Here is a 21,867-nt window from a genome sequence, read left to right on the forward strand (position 1 = left end):
CCCGCTGAGTGTTGCTAGGGTAAAAGTTTCTCTGACAGCTGTGCACGCGGCGCGCACACACCTAACTGGAATGGATATGAGCAATCACTCGAAGAAGAAATGGTGCATATATATTCAATGGGACAATTTTTCTCTAAGAACTTAATTGCTGCTGGGTGTGGTGTTTATCTATCTATGTAGTCAGTGGTAACATGATATGAATTCAAACGTATAACTGTGGGAAGATTGGGAGAGGAGGGAGGTCTGAGTAGTATCTGTGTGAGGACTGCAGTTTGGAAAATGCAGAATTATCCTGCTGAGCATCACTGGAAGACTGCTGGGAATCTCAGGTAGATTTTACTCTTTAATATTCTAAGAGCCATGGAGATTTTCCCATTGTCAGAACCTTCCATATTCCCTGTGGCCATAAAATGATTGTGCAGACTGTGAGACACTGGACATTTGTGAGGAATAGACTTTTAGCTACTACCATAACTTGAACCTAACTCTGAGTAATATTCCATTAAGGGAATGTGTGGGGAAATGCCAAAAGGGAACACTGAGCTAGATCAGGAGACGTAGTTTCTCTTTTGGGGGTCTTTTCCGACACATACTCAGAATCCCCACAACACAGGCTAAAAGGACAATCTTACAAGAAGTGAGCAAGGGAACCTGGCCTTCCACAATGTTTCCAGCAAACAATTCATCCCATGTTATGACTAGAAAATCTGCCCCTTCATAAAATCCTTACCAGAATAGAGTCATCAGGAGTGCATCCTCCATTAATATAGTATTTAGCATCTGCAGCCACGATCCTACCATCATTCATGAAGCCAACCTAAAATGGATTAATATAGACTTCTTACACATGTTCAGTCCTTGAACCACTCTCTACTTGTTCCAACACACAGTACCCAAAGTATAAATACAAACATTACCATCATCTCTTTTTTTTCTAACACCAAGGTTGAGTAGGGCTGATCTTACTCATTTTGTCAGTTTTTTGGTTTAAGAAAGTACATATACTGCCAGCCACCTCAAGTCTAGGCAGCCCTTTCCTATTCACTATCCACCGAGAGTACCTGGGTTGTACTGTGAGAAAACTGGAGAGAGACATTGGGTTTGTGGCCTGGTCAGGTCCCTGCTCCCAGCATGAGGTTGGCCCTGTCTATGTTTCATTTGCCAGCAAAATCTGCTAGCAGGAATCCACTCACTCTTTGCAACCCACAAGTACAAACAGGTTATACATTTTGCAACTAAATGTCAATTACACAGTTCAGGCTATATTGTGCCACTCAATTTAAGCAAAACTTTGTTGAAACCATGAAAAAATGGGTTGTTAAGCTACAGACTTTCTAAACTCCCAGTTGTGAACTGCATCTGTCCAGTACATACCACAAGTTTCTTTTGTCTAGCAATGTGCACCTCAATGGAATGGGATGCTGCTGGAAAGTCTGTCTTCCTGTGCCTTCCCCTGGAGATGGCTGATTAGTGTGCCGTGCCACAATCAGTAAATGTTAATTTTTAAAGGTAAATTCATGGAGGATAGGTCTATTAATGGCTATTAGCAAGGATAGGAAGGGATGGTGTCCGTAGCCTCTCTTTGCAAGAAGCTGGGAATGGGCTACCGAAGATGGATCGTTTGATGACTACCTGTTCTGTTCATTCCCTCTGAAGCACCTGTCATTGACCACTGTTGGAAGACAGGATACTAGGCTAGACGGACCATTGGTCTGACCCAGTATGGCCATTCTTATATTCTCATGCAAATATATCAGAAGGATAAGTACCAGGGAGAGAGAGGAGTTATTTAAGTTAAGCTCCAATGTGGTCACAAGGACAAATGGATAAAAACTGGCCATCAAAAGTTTAGGTTTGCAATTAGATGAAGGTTCTTAACCATCAGCAGAGTGAAGTTCTGGAACAATCTTCCAAGGGGAGCACTGGGAGCAAAAAATTTCATTGGTTCTGTGGTCTGCAGGATGTCAGATTAGATGATCATGATGGTCTCTTCTGACCTTAAAGTCTATGAGTCTATGACCAGAGCATGGTGGGAAGGGGAGGTGAGAAAGGTACTATGGGGTCTACAAACCGCACATAAAACACAGGCAAGAAGGGATTAAGAACCCTTCCTACTTGCAGTCAGCAAAAACTACCCCATGCTGACTCAGCTGTGGGAAATGTCAATTATGAAGAGACAAGCCCACAGCTGCTGCAGCTAATGAGGGGAAGCCCGGGTATAAAGAGGGAGGAACAGGATGAGACGTGGCAGATGAACTTGGGACTTGAAGAGGACAATAACTCTCTACCAGAGATGTTCGCACCAGGCTGCCTCGGAGACACTTGTAACCCTCTGGAAGTACAAGAGAGGTAGACAGAGATGAAAGCCCTGGCAGCCAAAGATTTTCTGACTCTTATGTTTATAAATTCTGCCTTTTTTTTATTGATTTAAGTCAGTGTTGCCCAAGCTACCTTGTCCATTACTGCTGACAAGAGGGCAGGAACTTCTATAAAATTGTTACCGATAATCAGGTCAGAAAGAGGCCTTGGGTGAAGCAGAGGTTGTATTTAGTAGCTGGAGGACTGGGTTGTAACCAAAGGTGCTGTTTTTCCTGACTGATTCTGTGTTTATGTAAAAACCTAGTGGTTTCTCTGTTTGAACCTGTGCACAGCAAGGCCTCAAGCGTAAACCTGTGCAGAGAAACTTTGTTGGGCCAAGGACTCCTTATGCCTTCCAGTTTCCAGAGAGAAAGAAATAAAAGGAGAAATTATGGGAGGAAGAAGACATGCAAGGAGTAAAAAGAAATGAAAGCAGAGATATAGGAAGGAGTGAAGAGGTAGAGTTAAAGTTGGTTAGCAGACCTTACTTCTGAATTTCCTAATTAAGAGTCTCAAATGAAGGCTGAATTAATACAGCTATTTGCATTAATAGACCAACTAGTTAAAAACAACATTAACTAGTTTTTAGGATAAGATTTTGTCACGGTGGTAATGGATTCCATTACTTTCAGAAACTTCTGTGATATTTTCAGCTTCAGCCCTGTGCCCTGAGGCGGGATGGCTGGAGCTGTCAGCCAGCAAAAGCCTTGGAGCTCTGAGCCGCTGCAGGTGATGAGGGCCCTGGAGCTCTGAGCCGCTGTGGGTGGTGGGGACCCTGGACCTTCGAGCTGCTGATGTTTTTGTGAATTTTTGTTTATTGCTAAAAATAAACATGACAAAATCTTAACCTTAACTAGTGGTACTGGCAAAATCCCATTCACAGACTCATAGACTTTAAGGTCAGAAGGGACCATTATGATCATCTAGTCTGACCTCCTGCACAATGCAGGCCACAGAATCTCACCCACCCACTCCTGTAACAAACCGCAAACCTATGTCTGAGTTATTGAAGTCTTCAAATCATGGTTTGAAGACCTCAAGCTGCAGAGAATCCTCCAGCAAGTGACCTGTGTCCCATGCTGCAGAGGAAGGTGAAAACCTCCTAGGGCCTCTGCCAGTCTGCCCTGGAGGAAAATTCCTTCTCGACCCCAAATATGGTGAATCAGTTAAACCCTGAGCATGTGGAGTAAGAACTCACCAGCTAGCACCCAGGAAAGAATAACTCAGATCCCATCTCCATCTAAATCCCATCACAGATCACGGGGCATATTACCTGCTGATAATCAAGACCCAATTGCCAAAATTAATTGCCAAATTAGGCTATCACCCCATTGTACCATTCTCCCTCCAAAACTTATCAAGTTTAGTCTTAAAGCCAGATCATGTCTTTATGCCCCCACTACTCCCTTGAAAGGCTTTCCAGACTTCAACTCCTCTAATTGTTAGAAAACCTTCCGTCTAATTTCAAAGTCTAAAACTTCCTAGTGTCTCCATGTTATATCCATTTGTTCTTGTGTCCACATTGGTACCAAGCCTTAAATAATTCCTCTCTCTCCTAAATTTATCCCTCTGAGTATATTTATAAATGAGCAATCATATCCCCCCTCAACTTCTTCTGGTTACGCTAAACAACCCAAGCTCTTTGAGTCTCCTTCAATAAGATAGGTTTTCCCAATTTCTTGGATCATCCTAGTAAGCCCTTCTCTGTACCTGTTCCAGTTTTAATTCCATCCCTCTAAAACATGGGAGACCAGACTGCACACAGATTCCAGATGAGGGCCACAGTGCCTTGTAATAACGTACGAACACCTCCTTATCTCTACTGGAAATACTCACCTGATGCAATCCTAAAATCGCATTAGTCTTTTAAAACGGCCATATCACATTGATGCTCATAGTCATCCTGTGATCACCAATACTTCCGAGGTCCTTTCCTCCTCTTTATCTCCAATTGATGTTCCCCCAATTTATAACTAAAATTCTGTATTAAATGCCGCTAAATGCAGACCTTGCACTTTTCAACTATTAATTTCATCCTGTACTATTACTCCCAGTTTACAAGGTCATCCAGATCTTCCTGTATGATATCCCCGGTCCTTCTTGTATTAGCAAAATACTCCCAGCTTTTGTGTCACTATAAATCTTTATTAGCACATGCCGCTCTTTGTTGCCAAGGTCAGTAATAAAAAGATTAAATAAAGAATTGGTCCCAAAAACTGATCCCTGAGAAACTCCACTAGTAAACCTCCTTCCAGCCTGACACGTTCACCTTACCCCCCCCCCCCCCCCCCCCTCCAGTACGACCCATTGTAGTCTCCCCTTTAACCAGTTCCTCATCCACTTTTCAATTTTCATATTGATCCCCATCTTTTCCAATTTAACTAGAAATTCCCCATGTGGAACCATATCAAATGCCTTACTGAAATTGAGGTAAATTAGATCCACTGCGTTTCCTTTGTCTAAAAAATCTTGTTACCTTCTCACGTAAAGTGGACTGATGGTTTGGGCACAGCATTTTTCTTCCACTTACTTTATATTTGCCAATGAGAGGGTGTCGGCCCCCAGTGATTAACATATCATCCCCCCGGTCCAGGATAAAACGAACTGCATGACCAGTTCTAAATTAAAAATGTAAAAAAAAGGGGGAAGGAGGGTTACGCTTCAGACAAAGTTACAAACACTACTAAAAGGATGGCTATTTCCCTGGGGCCCAAATCTAGCAGAGGACAAAGGATGCGTTTAAATTTAAGCATTGACTTAAATGTTTTAGTGAACAGGGATGGACTGAAGCACCTGCTTAATTTTAATGGGATTACTTGTGCATAAAGTATGCACTATTTATGTGCTTTGCTGGGTCCAGACCCAGGACAGAATCTTCTTTTCCCTTTTTGAAAAACGAGTTAACTAAGTGCAACTTTCTTGTGTAGACACTTATTTTGGTTTTAAGAATGCTTTATATCAATTTAGCTCAAATCAGTAAGAAATCAACATAGGCTAAATCAATATAACACTCTTAAAACCAAAATGAGTGTCTGCACCAGAAAGTTGCATTGAGTTAACTAAATCAATTTAGAAACTGATGTAGCAAGGTCAGTACAATTCCTATGTGTGGACAAGGTCTCAATCTGACAGGTGGGTAGCTCCCCTAAGCCGGTCAAGAGTTTTGAGAGCATTTCTGGCTGACATCAATCTCAGCTCTGTTTAGAACACATCACCTCAGCCCAGTTTATAACTCTTCCAGAGTAGAGAGTCAAATAAAACTCACTGACAGGTGTTTGTGGCTTGTTAGCTAGTATAGAGGGAGCAACTCTGGGAAGGGAAGGGACCTTGTGGGTAACTATTATTCCTCCCCTTTTCCCTCTTACAACAGGGAGCCACACACTTACTTGTTTGCTGCCACTGCAGCAACACATGCCAACAGACCAGCTTTGCCTATTTTCCCACCGAAAGCTCCACCGATTCTTTTTACATGGCACATGATCCTATTGGCTGGAACTCCTAAACATGAGGCCACCATTTCCTGTAAAGTCAATATCCCCTTTTTATATCATTGCAATTTTAAAGAGATCCTGCCAGCTCAAATCTGGCCCAAATTTAAGTTTTGCAAAAAAAGTTTATAGAAAAGACCAAGTTATGTCTCCATCATTTTCTTTCTAATACCCATGGAATCATCTATTTTTCAACAAATAAATACCCCCAAACAACATTTGCATGCAAATACTGCAACATGGAGAACCTGAAAGTAAACTGGCTATAGACAATTGTCCAAGCTGAGAGAAATGCAGGAAGTAAGCAAAATCCATAATCAGGACATTAGATTTTTAAAATGTTTGGTTTTAATAATCTAAGGTCCTATTAGTCACAGATGAAGAAATGTGATTGACGGTGTCCTTCATTTATGAAACACAGCCAAGAAAGAATGCAGATTTTTGTTATCAATGATATAAAAGTAACACACACAGAAAATGGGAGCTGAACAATGAGCAAAATACACCTAATACAAAATCTCAGCATTTTGTTCAAAATGTATTCTGCTTTACAAGCCATATGTGTAGCTAAGAAGAGATAATCTGCTACACTAGGTTTTATTCCAGTCGTGAAGAAGAGCTCTGTGGAGCTTGACAGTGTGTCTCTTTCACCAGCAGAAGTCAGTCCAATAAAAGATATTACCTCACCAACCTTACCTCTCTCCTGTTAGGTTTTGTGAGTTTTCCCCTTATATTTCTGGCAGTAGGCAGTTGTCACCCCCATCCCCAGCTAATGCATGTACAAAGCACTGAAGAAGATAGGAGTGGAGGGTGCTTAGTACTGCATAGGGAGAACTCTGTACCTTAAAGGATCGTGCCCTGGAGCATAGACTACTTTCAGAGGGGACTGAAGGGCTTTTACTCACTCCTCACCTTGGTGCCAGAGAGATCAGCGGGGCTGAGCTTGCATGCTACTGGTGTAGTGGAAACCAATGGACATTGGATAACCCAACTGTGTAATTCATATGTTCCTACTGCATCATAAACTGTTTAAGATGGATTATCAAACCACACACAAAGAGCTATACTGTCAAGTTTTTAAAGAATTGCCTAAAAAGGCTCTCCATTACCTGGATAAGTGCTGGATGTTGGGCTGACACATACATGTCTATTTCTTTATCCTCTCCTTTTGGCACAACAAGCGCACACTGAGTCTCCATGTAAAAATGTTCCTGTCCCCCGATGTGGATCTCCCCTGTTCCAAAGATAAAGACTCAAGTATTGTTGATGGGCTAGGGGGTAACAAGGAGAGGAATGAGGAGGCTAGGCCATGTATGCAAATTACACAAAACGTAACATTCAAAGTACTTGATCAACACATCTGCTGGTGTTACTGCTGTTAAGGTGCAACCAGGCAAGAGAAACCAGCTGCAGCAGATGCAACACCTAGCATAAAAATGTGAGCCAAACTCTCTGCTGGTGTAAACCAGCCCTGCCCCATTGATATCAACAGAACTGTGCCAATTTACACTACCAGATAATCTGCCATACACACTGTCAATATCAAGCTAAGTGTCTTGAGTCTGGGATGCGGAAGGCTTGAGAGTGCTGACAGGATCTTGAGCCAGCTTGTGTTAATCAAATCAGACGCGGAATACAGTAATTTTTCTGCGGAATGGAAATGCTATTCGTGGTTGTTCAGGACCAGCATCAGACAAGCCATGTCTGATGCTGGGGAAGAAAGGGAGGAATTGGTGGTTGAAAGGGAACAGACTAACAAGAGGGTAAAATTCACATTCTGCAGGACATATGTCAGCTGTTTTAGTCATCTGATTGGTTTTCTGGATCAACATTTCCATATTGTAGATTGTCACTTTTGTATCACAGTAAAACAGAGACAGGAGAGTCCATGGTAAATAATGGTAGGATTATATTTTTTCTCATAAATTAATCAGATAGTAATACTGTACTGGTGTTGCCTAATAGGTACAGTACATCATCAATTGCACTTAAAAGGGACATAGGAAGGAGCAATTTAGGTGCCAATCTTTGAAAGTCTTTCCCCATAAATTCTGATGAAGATTTGACAATTTCCATTTTGCCCAGATCCATTTGGTTAGTATCAGACTTCAAACTGGCAGAAACTCTAATCATCCCACCATCCACCCAACACATTCTGCACTTTACCTTCAAGTATTTGATCTACAGTTTCAAATGCTTCATCGACATTTCCTTGTTCTAGTCTTCTTTGTGGCTCAAAGAATGAATTGTGCTTTATAGCCTCCTGCAGTGGTGGAAAACACACCCATGAGTTTGAGAATTTTAAATATTCTCTTTTTTTCCACAGCTTTTTATTACCAGTATCATTGCCATGCACCTTACATAAAGATATGGGGAACTGGGTACCAGAGAGTTATCAGACTACCAAATTCCACCACAGGATTCCAGAAGTTTAGGATTTTATACATTGGACAAGAAAATGTTGCTGTGACTCAATCCTGAATTATTGATGACCTCTGCTTTCCTACAGAATGCTAGTGCAGAGGTATTTTATTAATTATACTATTTCCCAAAAGGCTGTTCGACAGCTGTCCAGTAGGACTCTCCCTAGGAAAAAAGGGAAGTCTGGTTTGTGGTGAGAGACAGAACAGCTTGTAAGTGACCAAGATGGAATAGAAAGAGACTGGACTATATGGTTAAGGTAGGAATAGTCAGCATGGGTTTTGCTTCACAATGCTTTTCTTCCCCTGATATGCAAGCCAGTCTCTATCACATCAGAAGAACACACACTTCAGTCAAACTCCCCAACAGTCATGGCTACTCTAAACAAAGACAAGTTCTCAACTGCCACATAACAAAACAAGTCTCTAATACACAAGTTGCTAGGAAGAATGTCTGTCTAGACAGTGTGGTCTGAACTAGGCACTAAGGCATAAGTCAAAATCCGCCCTGTACTTCAACCCACTGAAATCTGTGAGAGGCTACTAATATTTTATTTATTTAAGCAGTGAAATGGGGGAGAACAGGCCCCATTTAATTTTAACCTGTCCCTATTTATAGGCAGAGCTCCCAGATCAGGAATTCTGAATTGTTGTCATTCACTGGGTAATTCCAAGAACTGCTTTCCTGGAGCTGCTGGTATGGCCTGAAGAGAGAGCAAGAACACGTGGTAATCCCAGAAAGGAACAGGCAGGGGAATCCTTAGGCAGGTCTAACACTGCGACTTTAAATCGGTTTAATGGCCGATATACGATTTAACGCTGTATCCGTTCACGACGTCATCATTAATATCGAGTTAAACGGCTCCTTAATTGATTTCGGAATCCTCCCAAATGAGAGGAGTAGCGCTAAATTCGATAGTGATAACTCGGATTAGGGTTCATGTGGACGGAAATCGCGTTATTGGCCTCTGGGCGGCATCCCAGAGTGCAGCACTGACCGCTCTGGACAGCAATCTGAACTCGGATGCAACGGGCAGGTAAACAGGAAAGCCCGCAAACTTTTGAATTACATTTCCTGCTGCCAGCTGGGAGCTCTATCAGCACGGCTGGCGATGCAGTCTGAAATCGAAAAAGAGCTCCGCATAGACGTACGGGAGTACTAGGTCTGATCGCTGTATGGGGAGACAAATCTGTTGTATCCAGCTCCGTTACGACACGAAATGCCAAAGTGTTTGAATAAAAAACTCCAGGATACACAGCGCTGTGTGACAGCGTAACGGAAGCCAGAGACTCAAATGGACGCTCATAAGGGAGGAGGGGGTACTGAGGACTCCAGCTATCCCACAGTCCCACAGTCATCTGAAATTATTTGCATTCTTGGCTGAGCTCCCAATGTCTGTAGGTTCAAACACGTGTCTGGCGTGTTCAGGGAACAGTCCTCAGTTATTTCCCCCACCACCGCGTGAAAAAAAAGGAAGATTGCTGTGCTATGCGTTTGCTCAATGCACTCCGCAAAAAGGCGCCAAAGGGTTGTCTGCTGCCTTCACAAAGGGAGGGGTGAGGCTGTACCCAGCACCACCCGGGGCAGTGTTTTCTGCCCATCAGGCACTGTGCTCTCAACACGGATGGAAACTATGGGATAGCTGAGAAACAGCTACCCACAGTGCACCGCTCCTGAAATCGATGGTAGCTTTGGACCATGGACGCAAACAATCGATTTCGGGATCCCACTGTGGACGCGTTAAACCGATTTTATTAGATCTGTTTTGTAATATTGGTTTAAGCTAATTCGAAATAATCGTGCAGTGTAGACGTACCCTTAGATGTGAAAGATCCCTGTTTGTTACTATATGAGGAAGTGAGGATCTTCCTTAAGAACTAACTAATCAACCAAGCGCAAGTGGAAACGTGGCCAAATTCTGCTCTTTTTACATTGACATCATTGGGGATGTACTAGTATAAGTGACAGCAAAAATTTGGCCCTTAGTCCTTAAAAAGAGAATCCAATTAGTCACACTTCTCTTGTTATGAAAAAAAAGTAGATAGCAAGTGAAGACTAAATAGCTGCTTTCCCTGCCCAAGAGAAGTCAGTGAAAAAGCGAGAAGGATGAGGCTAATTATTACCTCAACAGTCAGGATCACTGGCTCCAGATCTTCATACTCTATCTTCACTTTTGCAGCTGCTTGTTTGGCATGAACATCTGAATCTGCAACCACACCACAGACAATCTGACCCACGCAAATTACCTGCAAAGTACAGTGGAAATACTTCCTGTATTCAAATGATCCCCAGGTGTGCTTACTGAAATTCTGGACTCAAATAAATAGTGTTCACATTTCCCCTTCTAATTTTTGTTTTGGTTTAACCTTTTTTATTTGCTATAAACCTTCCCTTAGACCAATACACTAGTAGAAGTATCAATGTTATTTGGGAATCAAGCACAGCATTTTCAAAAGTCCCTAAGTGACTTAGGTTCCTAAGTCCTATGGACTTCCCATGAAACACAGGTTCCCAAGTGCCTGAGTCACTTCTAAAAATGAGACCTGGGAGCCTACATGACCCAGAAGATTTAAAATTTTATTAAGAAATGTTTAAAAATAGATGATACAGAGTGTTGAAAATTCAGTTATTAGTCATCGGGGGTACCATACAGAGTATAGGGGGATGTTAGTATTTTGATATTGGATAGCGCATAACACATACAGTCTGCAGTATCCCCGATGGGGGGCGGTTTAAGGTGGATGAATCAAGGTACAGTCAGCAAGCAGTGAGGGTACATCACTCATACAGGAATTACAGGCAATCATAGGCATAAATAAGTGGGCTGAGTAAGGAGGATAGGATGACCCTCATATGGTGGAGTTCAGTTCGGTTCAGTGGGTTCAGGTGATAAGGTTCAGCAGAGGAAGTCTTCAGGTCTACACTGTGATTTCAGGTGTGAGTGTAGCATGTGTAGACATACCTGAACTGACTTCAATCTACGTAGCTCATGCACCAATAGCAGTGAAGTCACAGTAGCACAGACTTAAGTGTGGGCTAGCTGCCCAAGTAAATACCTAGTGTGGGCTTGTGCAGCCCAGCTCACACTGATGCCCATGTTGCCATGGCTTCACTGCTACTGATGCTCACACTAGTAGATTAAATCTAGATTGGGTATGTCTACATGTGCTGCGCTCAGCCCCTCACTCTCAAACTGCAGTGCAGACATACTGTCAGGTGCTTTAGAAAAGATTACCCTATATCCTGACTAGTCTGATTCATCTGATTTAAAGAGGTACGTCACAGAGTTCGGTTATTTTGATACTTAGAAAAGAAATGGAAAAATAACTAAGAAGTTGCCCCACAGAGCAGCCAAAATACACCTCTACCCCGATATAATGCAACCCGATACAACATGAATTTGGATATAATCCGGTAAAGCAGCACTCGGGGGGGCAGGGCTGTGCACTCTGGCAGATCAAAGCAAGTTCGATATAATGCGGTTTCACCTATAATGCGGTAAGATTTTTTGGCTCCCAAGGACAGCGTTATATCAAGGTAGAGGCGTAATTCCCAACATACACATTCTACAAACATTCAAGAGTCACTATTGTTGCTGTTTAGTTTAATTATAAATCAAGAATCAAAGAGACATCACCAAAGAAAAATCATAGCTACCGACAGACACTATATACCTTATCTTTTGCAAATATAATCTCTGGATCACTGTAATAGTAGAACTCATTTTTGGCTGGGACGTCCTGAGCTGTTACAATATCAAACACTCCTGGTGCTTTGAGGGCCTCTGATGTATCAATCGATCTAGGGGGAAAGTATAAAATAGTTAGCACCACACACTGTTGCATGTGAAATAAGATGATACAATATGTATATAGGTAGCCTGTGCCACAAGACTCTGCTCTCACACAGCTCTTTGTGGAAGCTGCTGGTCACTGTCTTTATCCTCCTTAGAGATAACAAGATTGGGTAGAGGGAAAGGAAGGCTGTTGGTGAGCTGTTTCCCTTCCAGAAAAGACTGCTTTGTAATGAGAAAGTCACTGCCCCTTTCCCCCATTAAGCAGAATTGTGTTGGAGAGGATGGCAGTGGCCCATTTGCTCCATAGAGGAATATCACCTATGAAACACCCAGCCCCTTGCTGTGCACTCCAGCTCTTTTGGTAGAGACAGAAAGAACTCTGTTTGGTCTCATTCTCTACAAGGTATGCCTTTCTTCCAAAGCAAGAGAGAATCTTGTATTATATCGACTGAACGTTAAAAGCAAATACTTGTGTTGTAGTTTGTGGGAAGAGCTCAGATGCTCTCTCACTTGTTTGACTCTATATATCTATTTTGTCTGGATAGTATACAAATCAAACCAAGGGATTTCAGGCCAAGATTTGTATTGGTATTATCTAAATACCAAAAGTTTGGTTAACCCTGCAAATTTAGGTACCATCTCCTGACTAATGACAATGCTAAAGAAATCATGTAATTAGCATAAAGTTCTCTGATGGAATTATAAATTAGGACAATAGTGTTAGGTCAAGGATTTACTTGTGTAGTTCTGAAACACAAAAGAAGGCTGGGTGTGTCAATCTCTTCTGCATTAGAAGGAGAAAAGATCTGTGGCACAGAGTGGTAGAATCAATAATGCAACCAGGTTACTTGATGATAACTCATCTACACACAGCAGATACATTAGTGATTTTAGTTAAACTCTACATTGGTTTTAAACATGTTTTACAATAATTTAGCTTGCATCTGTTAACACACAAATTAAACTGCTGAAAACCAGGTTTAAATTGATATGTGTGTCCAAACTGCATTGGTTTAACTAAATCAGTGCAAACTTAGGGTATGTCTTCACTACCTGCTGGATCGGTGGGCAGTGATCAATCCAGCCAGGGTCGATTTATCGTGTCTAGTCTAGATGTGATAAATCGACCCCAAGCGCCCTCCCATCGACTCCTGTACTCGAGCTCAGTGAGAGGCGCAGGCAGAATCGACGGGGGAGCAGCAGCAGTCAATTTACCGGGGTGAAGACACCACAGTAAGTCGATCTAAGTATGTCAACTTCAGCTACGTGAATTAGTTCCCCCCCACCCCCAAGTGTAGACCAGACTTTAGTTATACCAGAGCATTTTTTGTGAGCAGCTCAGGCCTTACAAAGATGCTGAGCTGGTATTCAGATTAGTATTCCATCATCAGAATGTTCTGAGTGTCTATCCTCTGTTACAAAGCAGAGTGGCTGAGATTTTCAAAGCAATCTAGGGAAAGTTGCGCATCTAAACGCCCTACACTGCTCTGAAAATCTCAACCATTGCTTTCATGGTTATACTTTTCTTTCAGGCATTTATGCACTTACACAATCTTTGCATGGGCTCTGGAACTGGTTACCACAGCCAGGAAGAGCTCTTCATCCACAGCACGAATGTCATCGCAGTAAAGAGCTTCACCAGTAGCATGTTTTACACCAGCCTGGTGCATGATGGGACGTCCTATTGGATCCCTGGGAAGCTGCTCTGGGTTTACTTCCTGCTTAGTTAAAAAAAACAATCTCCAGCCCAAGAAAGACAAGCCAGGGTATCTTTCTATTAGAGTCCGAAAATCTCAGTTTAACAGCACCTACTTCTCGCATAATATAATATACAGATTAGGCTGGAGCATTTACTAAACTGCTGGTCCCCAGAGGTCACTTTAATCCCTCCAATGCAATCTTTTCCAGAAGTCTACCCATTTTGTTTCTAGTTTCTCCTGATTTTTTTCTATATTTGCTATGTCCTTTATGACACAAAGTAGCCAAAACCGAATGCAGTGTTCAAGAGGATGATGTGTTGTCTTATTGATAGATACAGTGGTGCTGTAAGAATTTTCTGAACTATTCTCAAGTAGCTTCTGTTGTGTATTTCACCTTTTTCGCAATACAGTGCAGTGAGCTATTCATAGTGACTCCTCAATTTTCCCCCTGAAAGCTTCCAGTTAATTCAGCACTGCTCAGTATGGACAAGCAGTTTAAATGTTCCTTCCAATGTGCATTCCCTCATAGCTGCCTGTGAGGAATTTACTATGTGACTGCATTGCCTATTAATTTTATTTTTCTAGGTCCTCTTTGAGAAATAATTTTTTGCCATCAGCAAATGTTGTCATGTACTCATTGCCCCCCTCTGCCTCGCTTTTCCAGTCCATTAATAAACATCCGGAACTACTAATCCCACTGACTTCTCACTACTAACCTTTCCCTATGCTGAGACCTGGCTATTTATTCATATTTTCGAATCCTCTTGCCCCCTACAGTCTCCAATGCACAGGCAGTTTGATTAACCTCTCCTCCCTCCAGTAGCTCCCCCTCTATTTTCTTTTTAGTCGACTGTCTGCTCCTAGCAATACATTGAGAAATGACAGTTTTAATTAGATGTCTCCTACCATGAACTTCCTGATTGTTGGACTCCCCAAGCCAGCTCAACCGTCCTCTGAGAGAACATTACAATAGTCTTATCTGAATAAGCACAGCACTTGCATTTATTTACCTGCTGTTAAAAGATTATATCGCTCATATTACAAAGGCATAGACTACAGATTTGCAGAAGATAAGTACTGACAGCAGTATACTGGCTTGCTTAGAAATCACTCATGCAACACAATGCTGAATAATCTGAATAATAAAATTCGCCAGCTTGTATTACTTAGTCACCATTTGTTGACGTGCTGCTGGTGGTCTCTGACACCTTAAAAAGGAATCCAAGACAGGAATATCTGGTGTATGGAAAGCAGTGCAGCCTAGTGGCTGGCTGCACAGGACTGGGACTCAGGAGAATTGAATTCTGTCACTGTCCTGCTGGGTTGATCATGGGTAAGTCACTGCACTTGTTACCCTAATCACCCTTTGTTTATGTAGATCGTAAACTCTTCAGGGCAGGGACTGTCTACTACAGCCTTGTCTACACACACAAATTGTAATGATTTCACTAAATCAGTTTTCAAGCAAGTTAAACTGGTGCACCCCAGCTGTGAGCAGAATCTGAAAATCAGTTTAAGTGTCCCTTATAACAAATTAGCTGGAAGTTGATTACCTTAATTACACTGATATATGATGCTCTAAAACTGATTTTAGAGTATCCACAAAAAGAGTCCACACTGACTTAACTAAATCAGTCTACATTAAGGTAAATCAGTTCAACTTGCCTTATGTTTGTACAACATCTAGCATAATGGGGTCCCGATCTTGACAGTGGCCTCTAGGAGATACTTTAATACAAATTAATTATAATGGATTTGCCATTTCAAAGACAGCTCCAGGTTCACTGAGGAATCAAAGACTGCAAACAGAAAATGGAGTGAGATTAACACAAGCACAAATAAATCAGGTGCTATCACTGCATTGAAAGGAAATGTAATCTCATTTTTATTAGCACATAAACCCAGTCAGAGCAGGAGCTCAAATGATGGTTCTCTGAACCATCAGCCACTCTTCTCCACATACTTTAACATGCCACTAAAAGAGAGATTCTATTTCCTTTCAGTGCTGTGATACATTTCTGCTTATCAGTGTGTGCTATATTTTCTGCCTGTTGCACATCTTTGGTTCCTGAAGGGACATGAAGTTGTTTGTGAATTCTAATTCTAATGAATGGGGGATGTGATATGGCAGCTGTACCGTTTTGCCATCACTTTCTAAAGGTTGTTGTTCTACTCTCACAAGAGCTTAGTGGGACCCAAAAAAGGATTTGTCATTTATATAGGCAGGACCGGCGCCAGAGTTTCTGGCGCCCTAGGCGCCGGGCCATTTCGCCACCCCATGCGCGGGTCTCGCGGCTCTGGTGGAGCTGCCGCAGGCATGCCTGCAGCAGCTCCACTGGAGCCGCGGGACCAGCGGACCGTCCACAGAAATGCCTGTGGCAGGTCCACCGGAGCCGTGAGACCAGTAGACCCTCCGCAGGTACGACTGCGGCAGCTCCACTGGAGCCGCCTGCCGCCCCTCCCCTAATGCTGGCGCCCTAGGCGGCTGCCTAAGTCGCCTAAATGAAAGCACCGTCCCTGTATATAGGGATTATCTATAGGGATTATCCAGAGTTATAGCAAGGATCTAAAAATGCCAACAAACAAGCAGTTTCAGAGGGGATTTAAACTCTCATGCTTGAGGGCATATGTTTGTGACAGTGTACCCCATAAGGCTTTATGGGGTGGAGGTGCTTATAAATGTATGTATGATATAACTGGAATAGAGTTTTGCTATATATGCCATGTAACATATCTATGTAAAGGTTATGATCTACTGGTTATGTTCATCCTAGTTGTATGCAGGCACCATTTGTGTGTTCAAAGTTATGAACATTGGCTGTATAATTGCTTGATTTCTAAGTAGCCTTAGTTAGAACATTTGGGCACTTCTTAGGAAAAGCATGTGCTCAGTCAAGAAGAATTTAACAGACAAAAGAGCTTGGAAGACTCCAATCCACATAAGAAGTCTACCTGAGGACATTCAAGGTAGCATGTGGGTAATGACTGCTACCTGCAAGTCCTGAGTCGTGCATGGGCATGTGACTTGCCCATGTGATTCAAAATTTCCATTTTGTGACTGGATTCTACACAGGGTGAGCAGGGGGTCTCCAATCACAAGAGAGAGTCTGTTTAAACCCCTGGGAGACCCCTCCATTTTGTCTTCAACCGGCTAAAGAAGGAGCCTCTCCACCCCACCCCACCCCCAGGATACTTAAAGGAAACTGGAACAAAGGACAGTAACTACAGGGGGTGTGAGTGATTGCTGGACCCAGGCTAAAAGGAGATTAGCCTGTAAAAAGAAGCATTCTGGAACTGGTGAGGATCCTATCTCTATTTAGTTTGATTAGACATAGATTTGCGCATTTTATTTTATTTTGCTTGGTAACTTACTTTGTTCTGTCTGTTACTACTTGGAACCACTTAAATCCTACTTTCTGTATTTAATAAAATCACTTCTTACTTATTAATTAACTCAGAGTATGTATTAATACCTGGGGGAGCAAACAGCTGTGCATATCTCTCTATCAGTGTTATAGAGGGCGAACAATTTATGAGTTTACCCAGCTAAGCTTTATGCAGGGTAAAACAGATTTATTTGGGTTTAGACCCCATTGGGAGTTGGGCATCTGGGTGCTAAAGACAAGCACACTTCTGTTATCTGCTTTCACGTAAACCTGCAGCTTTGGGGCAGGTAATTCAAACTCTGGGTCTTTGTTGAAGTAGACAAGAATGTCTGGCTCAGCAAGACAGAGTGCTGAAGTCCTGAGCTGGCAGGGAAAACAGGGATAGAAGTAGTCTTGGCACATCAGTTAGCAGCTCCCAAGGGGGGTTCTGTGATCTAACCCATCACAATGTTAATCTCTAATTACTGGGGATAGTGTTTCCCCTGTGAGGGGTTCTCCTGTATGCCTGCTGCAGGGTTTCTTGCACCATCATCTGAAGCTTCTGGCACAATTCACTGTCAGGATACTGGACTACATGGCCACACTGATCCATCCAGTATGCAATTCTATGTTCCTACATGCCATGCAGTCAGAAGTCCATCTTAGGAGCAGCTAATCAGCCCATTTACCACAATATATTAATATCCTGTTGCAAGTTTCTAATTACTCATCATTCACTACAAATGAACTTCTTGAACCTAATGAAAAACCTTCTAAATCTGTAAATAGCTACATGTGACACGGAGCAGAGCTCTGTGCTTACTGGAAAATTTACTGAAAAGGAAAGCTATTCCTCTTGTGAAATGGGGATGACAAGTTTTGTCTACAATGTTCAATTTCATAAGCTGTGTGAAAGCCAGTGATGTATGAAGACAAACAATTACTTAAGTTTCTCCCTGTTCAAACATGTTGTGATAATGAAAATACTAATGAAACACTGATTCTGACCTAGATTTGGTTCTATATTAAAAGGAATGGTTTCATCCTTTGTGATATGTTATTGTTACAATGAGGTGTTTTTTCTGCAGTTGTGTAAGCCTCCAGATGTTCTTGTTCCTGACTTTGCTCATGTTTTAACAAAGAGAAAAAAACCAGTCATTCTTTGTTTTTGCTAGAAAACTGACTTTAAAGTAGTATTACAATTTACTATGCCTGATTCTCCTCTCACTTTATACTAGTAAGAACCATGTGTTTACTGCAATGAAGTCAGAGTTATATCCCCAGAGAATATGGCTCTCCTCTGTGTAATTTCACATCAGGGTGACCAGATGTCCTGATTTTATAGGGATAGTCCTGCTTTTTGGGACTTTTTCTTATATAGGCTCCTATTACCCCTCACCCCATCCCGATTTTTCGCATTTGCTGTCCGGTCACCCTATTTCACACGAATATAATTTGGTTTAAGAGCTATTGACAATAGCACATTATGATAGAGTAACAGATTCTTCAAGCACTTTGCATCCTCCTCCTACCTCTTTTTCCCCCCTACTACCTCAGATTTTCAGATTAATACTGACTTCTTTCTGTCCCTATGTCACCACTGGTACAAGAGCCTTCTCACCTGTAGCTACTGCGCCCTGGAACAGCCTTCCTATATCTTTTTGCCTCATCGATGCCCTAGCTCATTTCAAATTTCAATATTTCTTTCCATCAATTACCTTTGCTGCTTAATTTCTCTTCCCCTCTGTTAGTTATTTGATTTAACTCTAACTGGAACTCTAGTTTTAAGATACAATCTTATATTAATATAACAGAAATGTTTTCAGTTTTCCATTGCCTCCCATTCCCACTGTCACATAGGGTGTAGCCCCAGAAATAATGCTGCTGTTTCCAGATGACCATCACTAGAGCTGGGCATGAATTTCTGGACTAAACTTTTTAAATCAGCAAATGCCAATTAGTCAAAACCAGAACTTCGCAAATTTCCTGTTTCAAAAAAACTTTGAGGGAAAAAAAAAGCTTCAGAATTGTTAAAATGTCCTCTTTGTCATTTTCTAAATGAAAAGTTTGATTTTTCAGTTTGAAATGACTTTTTGTAATTTAAGTTAACTGACAGGAAACAAAAACATAAAAAAAGTCAAAATTAAAATGAAACATTTTGAAATTATCACAATGAAACATTTTGATTGCCTTCATACAAATTGTTTTTGGATTTTTGGTTCATGAACATTTTTGAGATTTAGACTTTTTGTCCCGATTTGGGATGGGAAAGAAGATTTTGAAATCTCAAAAATTCTTGCAGAACAGGAACATTTTGTCTGCACAAGGACATGAAGAATAGCTCTCTGCTCCCGTCTGCTGCTAAATTTTACTTGAACACATGATAATCTGTTCAATCACATATAGTGGAACCTCAGAGTTATGAACACCAGAGTTACAAACTGACCAGTCACCCACACACCACATTTGGAACTATAAGTATGCAATCAGGCAGCATCAGAGATTAAAAAAAAAAAGAAGCAAATACAGCACAGTAACTGTGTTAAATGTAAACTAGTAAAAAAATAAAGGGAAAATAGCATTTTTCTTCTGAATAGTAAAGTTTCAAAACTGTATTAGGTCAATATTCAGTTGAAAACATATGAAAGAAACAACCATAATGTTTTGTTCAGAGTTACGAACATTTCAGAGTTACACACAACCTCCATTCCCGAGGTGTTCATAAATCTGAGGTTCTACTGCACTTCATCTCATGTCCAGACTGCTCCAATCGCTTAGGTCCCTGTAAGGACTGAGCATATACTAAAGTAGGGGTAAGTTAAAATAACTGATGCCATAATGATTAATGAGCTTAAATCAAAACCACAGAGTTCAGCATCCTCAGTGCTTTGCAAAATCTGTATCTGGCCTTCACTGCTTGGGCTCTTCTTGTATCTTATTTTTTAAGTATCTTTTAAACTGAAGGGCCATATTAAAAGAGCATCACTGACCTGGTATATTTGTTCGCTCTGGGGCATTTGGGGTTGGAAATCTTGTAGCACATTCCCATATTTCTCTGATATGTTAGGATACAGATGGGGGTACTGAAACAGAAGTGTTTTAATAACAATAGTTACATTTTCAAAACACAAACATTTCTATTAAAAGAATTAGCAACCACAATGATTGAACATAAACCTCTCAAGTCTCCCCCTATTTAGAAGAACCCAAAAAAGTAGCTGAAAATGAAGTGAAGACAGTTGAGCATTCATTAAATATTTATTTAAAAATACCAAAAAAAAAGGCATTTTGACATAACACCATATCTGTTTCAGGAGACCAATAAAAGGAATTATAGTAAGAAGAGGTTAACTTTGTTTTGAGGTATGAACAAAACTGACATAGAACCTTTGTTGCTGGTGGTGATAGGTGAGAAAGGAAAAAAACAGCTTGACTCAGAGCCCAAGCTAAATTTGCAAGGCTGGCAATTAGAGAAAACATTCTTTTCCTTGGAAATTGAACAGATTTAATACAAGTATCAGAGGGGTAGCTGTGTCAGTCTGGATCTGTAAAAGCAGCAAAGAATCCTATGGCACCTTACAGACTAACAGACGTTTTGGAGCATGAGCTTTCATGGGTGAATACTCACTTTGTCGAATGCACGTAGTGGAAATTTCCAGGGGCAGGTATATATATGCAAGCAAGAAGCAAGCTAGAGATAACGAGATTTTGCATATATACCTGCCCCTGGAAATTTCCACTACATGCATCCGACGAAGTGGGTATTCACCCATGAAAGCTCATGCTCCAAAACATCTGTTAGTCTATAAGGTGCCATAGGATTCTTTGCTGCTTTTTCAGATTTAATACAGGAATCCTTCAGAAAGAAAAATCAAAATTAGAACCACACAATGACATCTGAACAGATTTTTCTACAAATCTTCTCTCCAAACCAAAAAATCATAGCATAGATAATTTGTGCACATTGCAAAGCCATTTATTTATCCCAGCTATTTGTCCTTTTGAGAAGGGGTAGACCAGATAAGATGATCTCTCTCTCTTTTTTTATTCTTTTTAGAGTGAGAGCTCTTTTAATAGTGGCACTGATATGTTGTTATGTATTTTTTAAATTCTTTCTGAACACAGAAATTATGATCAGCACACAGTACAAACTGGAAAAATAAATACAGAGTACAAGACCTTTCACTACACTGCACGAAAATAAACCCAGGACATGGATTTACCATTCTGTTCAATGACTGAAGCACTTCCAGGTAGAATTTGAAGAGGAAACTGACAATCAAAGTCCTTCTATATTCCACCTTCCCACCTGGGGCTGAGCCCGGCAGAGAAACTTCTTTAAGAACCAGTCTGCAAGCTTCATCCAGCATTTGTTCATTCCAGTGCCTAGCAGAAATAATAATAATACTGCGATCAGTATATTAGGCACAGCTGGACGAACTAAATGGTGACCAGACTAACTTGCTTGTATCACAGACATGGGCATGATCCTTCTCACAAAGAAGTCAATTGTAGTTTGGATTTCAATGGGAGCAAGATTGCAACTTTGATCTGTAACATGGTGTGGTTCACATCGAACAGCTGCTACTCACACGAATAGTCTCAATGAAGTCAACATAATTGAGCCATATATGCTAGTAAAATAAATCTATTTGAAAAATAAATCTATGAAAACTGGTTTAATTTAGGGCTGTCGATTAATTGCAGTTAACTCATGCGATTAGCTCAAAAAATTAATT

At 41.2% G+C, this 21,867-nt stretch overlaps 1 protein-coding gene across 5 annotated transcripts in view; it reads right to left on the reverse strand.

Annotated features, from left to right (window-relative positions):
• The window catches only part of LOC116836084 (aldehyde oxidase 1-like), a 98,355-nt gene that overhangs the window by 35,321 nt on the left and 41,167 nt on the right, over window positions 1-21,867 (reverse strand). For all 5 annotated transcript variants that reach the window (XM_075070016.1, XM_075070019.1, XM_075070018.1 and 2 more), the window contains 10 exons: window positions 21,352-21,514; window positions 20,119-20,211; window positions 13,612-13,781; window positions 11,942-12,068; window positions 10,391-10,513; window positions 8,013-8,109; window positions 6,956-7,080; window positions 5,745-5,878; window positions 4,889-4,976; window positions 731-817 (listed from right to left, as the gene is read on the reverse strand). In XM_075070016.1, the coding sequence (XP_074926117.1) occupies window positions 731-817; window positions 4,889-4,976; window positions 5,745-5,878; window positions 6,956-7,080; window positions 8,013-8,109; window positions 10,391-10,513; window positions 11,942-12,068; window positions 13,612-13,781; window positions 20,119-20,211; window positions 21,352-21,514 (1,207 nt within the window). The remainder of the gene's footprint in view (window positions 1-730; window positions 818-4,888; window positions 4,977-5,744; window positions 5,879-6,955; window positions 7,081-8,012; window positions 8,110-10,390; window positions 10,514-11,941; window positions 12,069-13,611; window positions 13,782-20,118; window positions 20,212-21,351; window positions 21,515-21,867) is intronic.

This window comes from Chelonoidis abingdonii, chromosome 10 (genome assembly GCF_003597395.2).
Source record: "Chelonoidis abingdonii isolate Lonesome George chromosome 10, CheloAbing_2.0, whole genome shotgun sequence".
NCBI classification, from domain to species: Eukaryota; Metazoa; Chordata; order Testudines; family Testudinidae; genus Chelonoidis; species Chelonoidis abingdonii.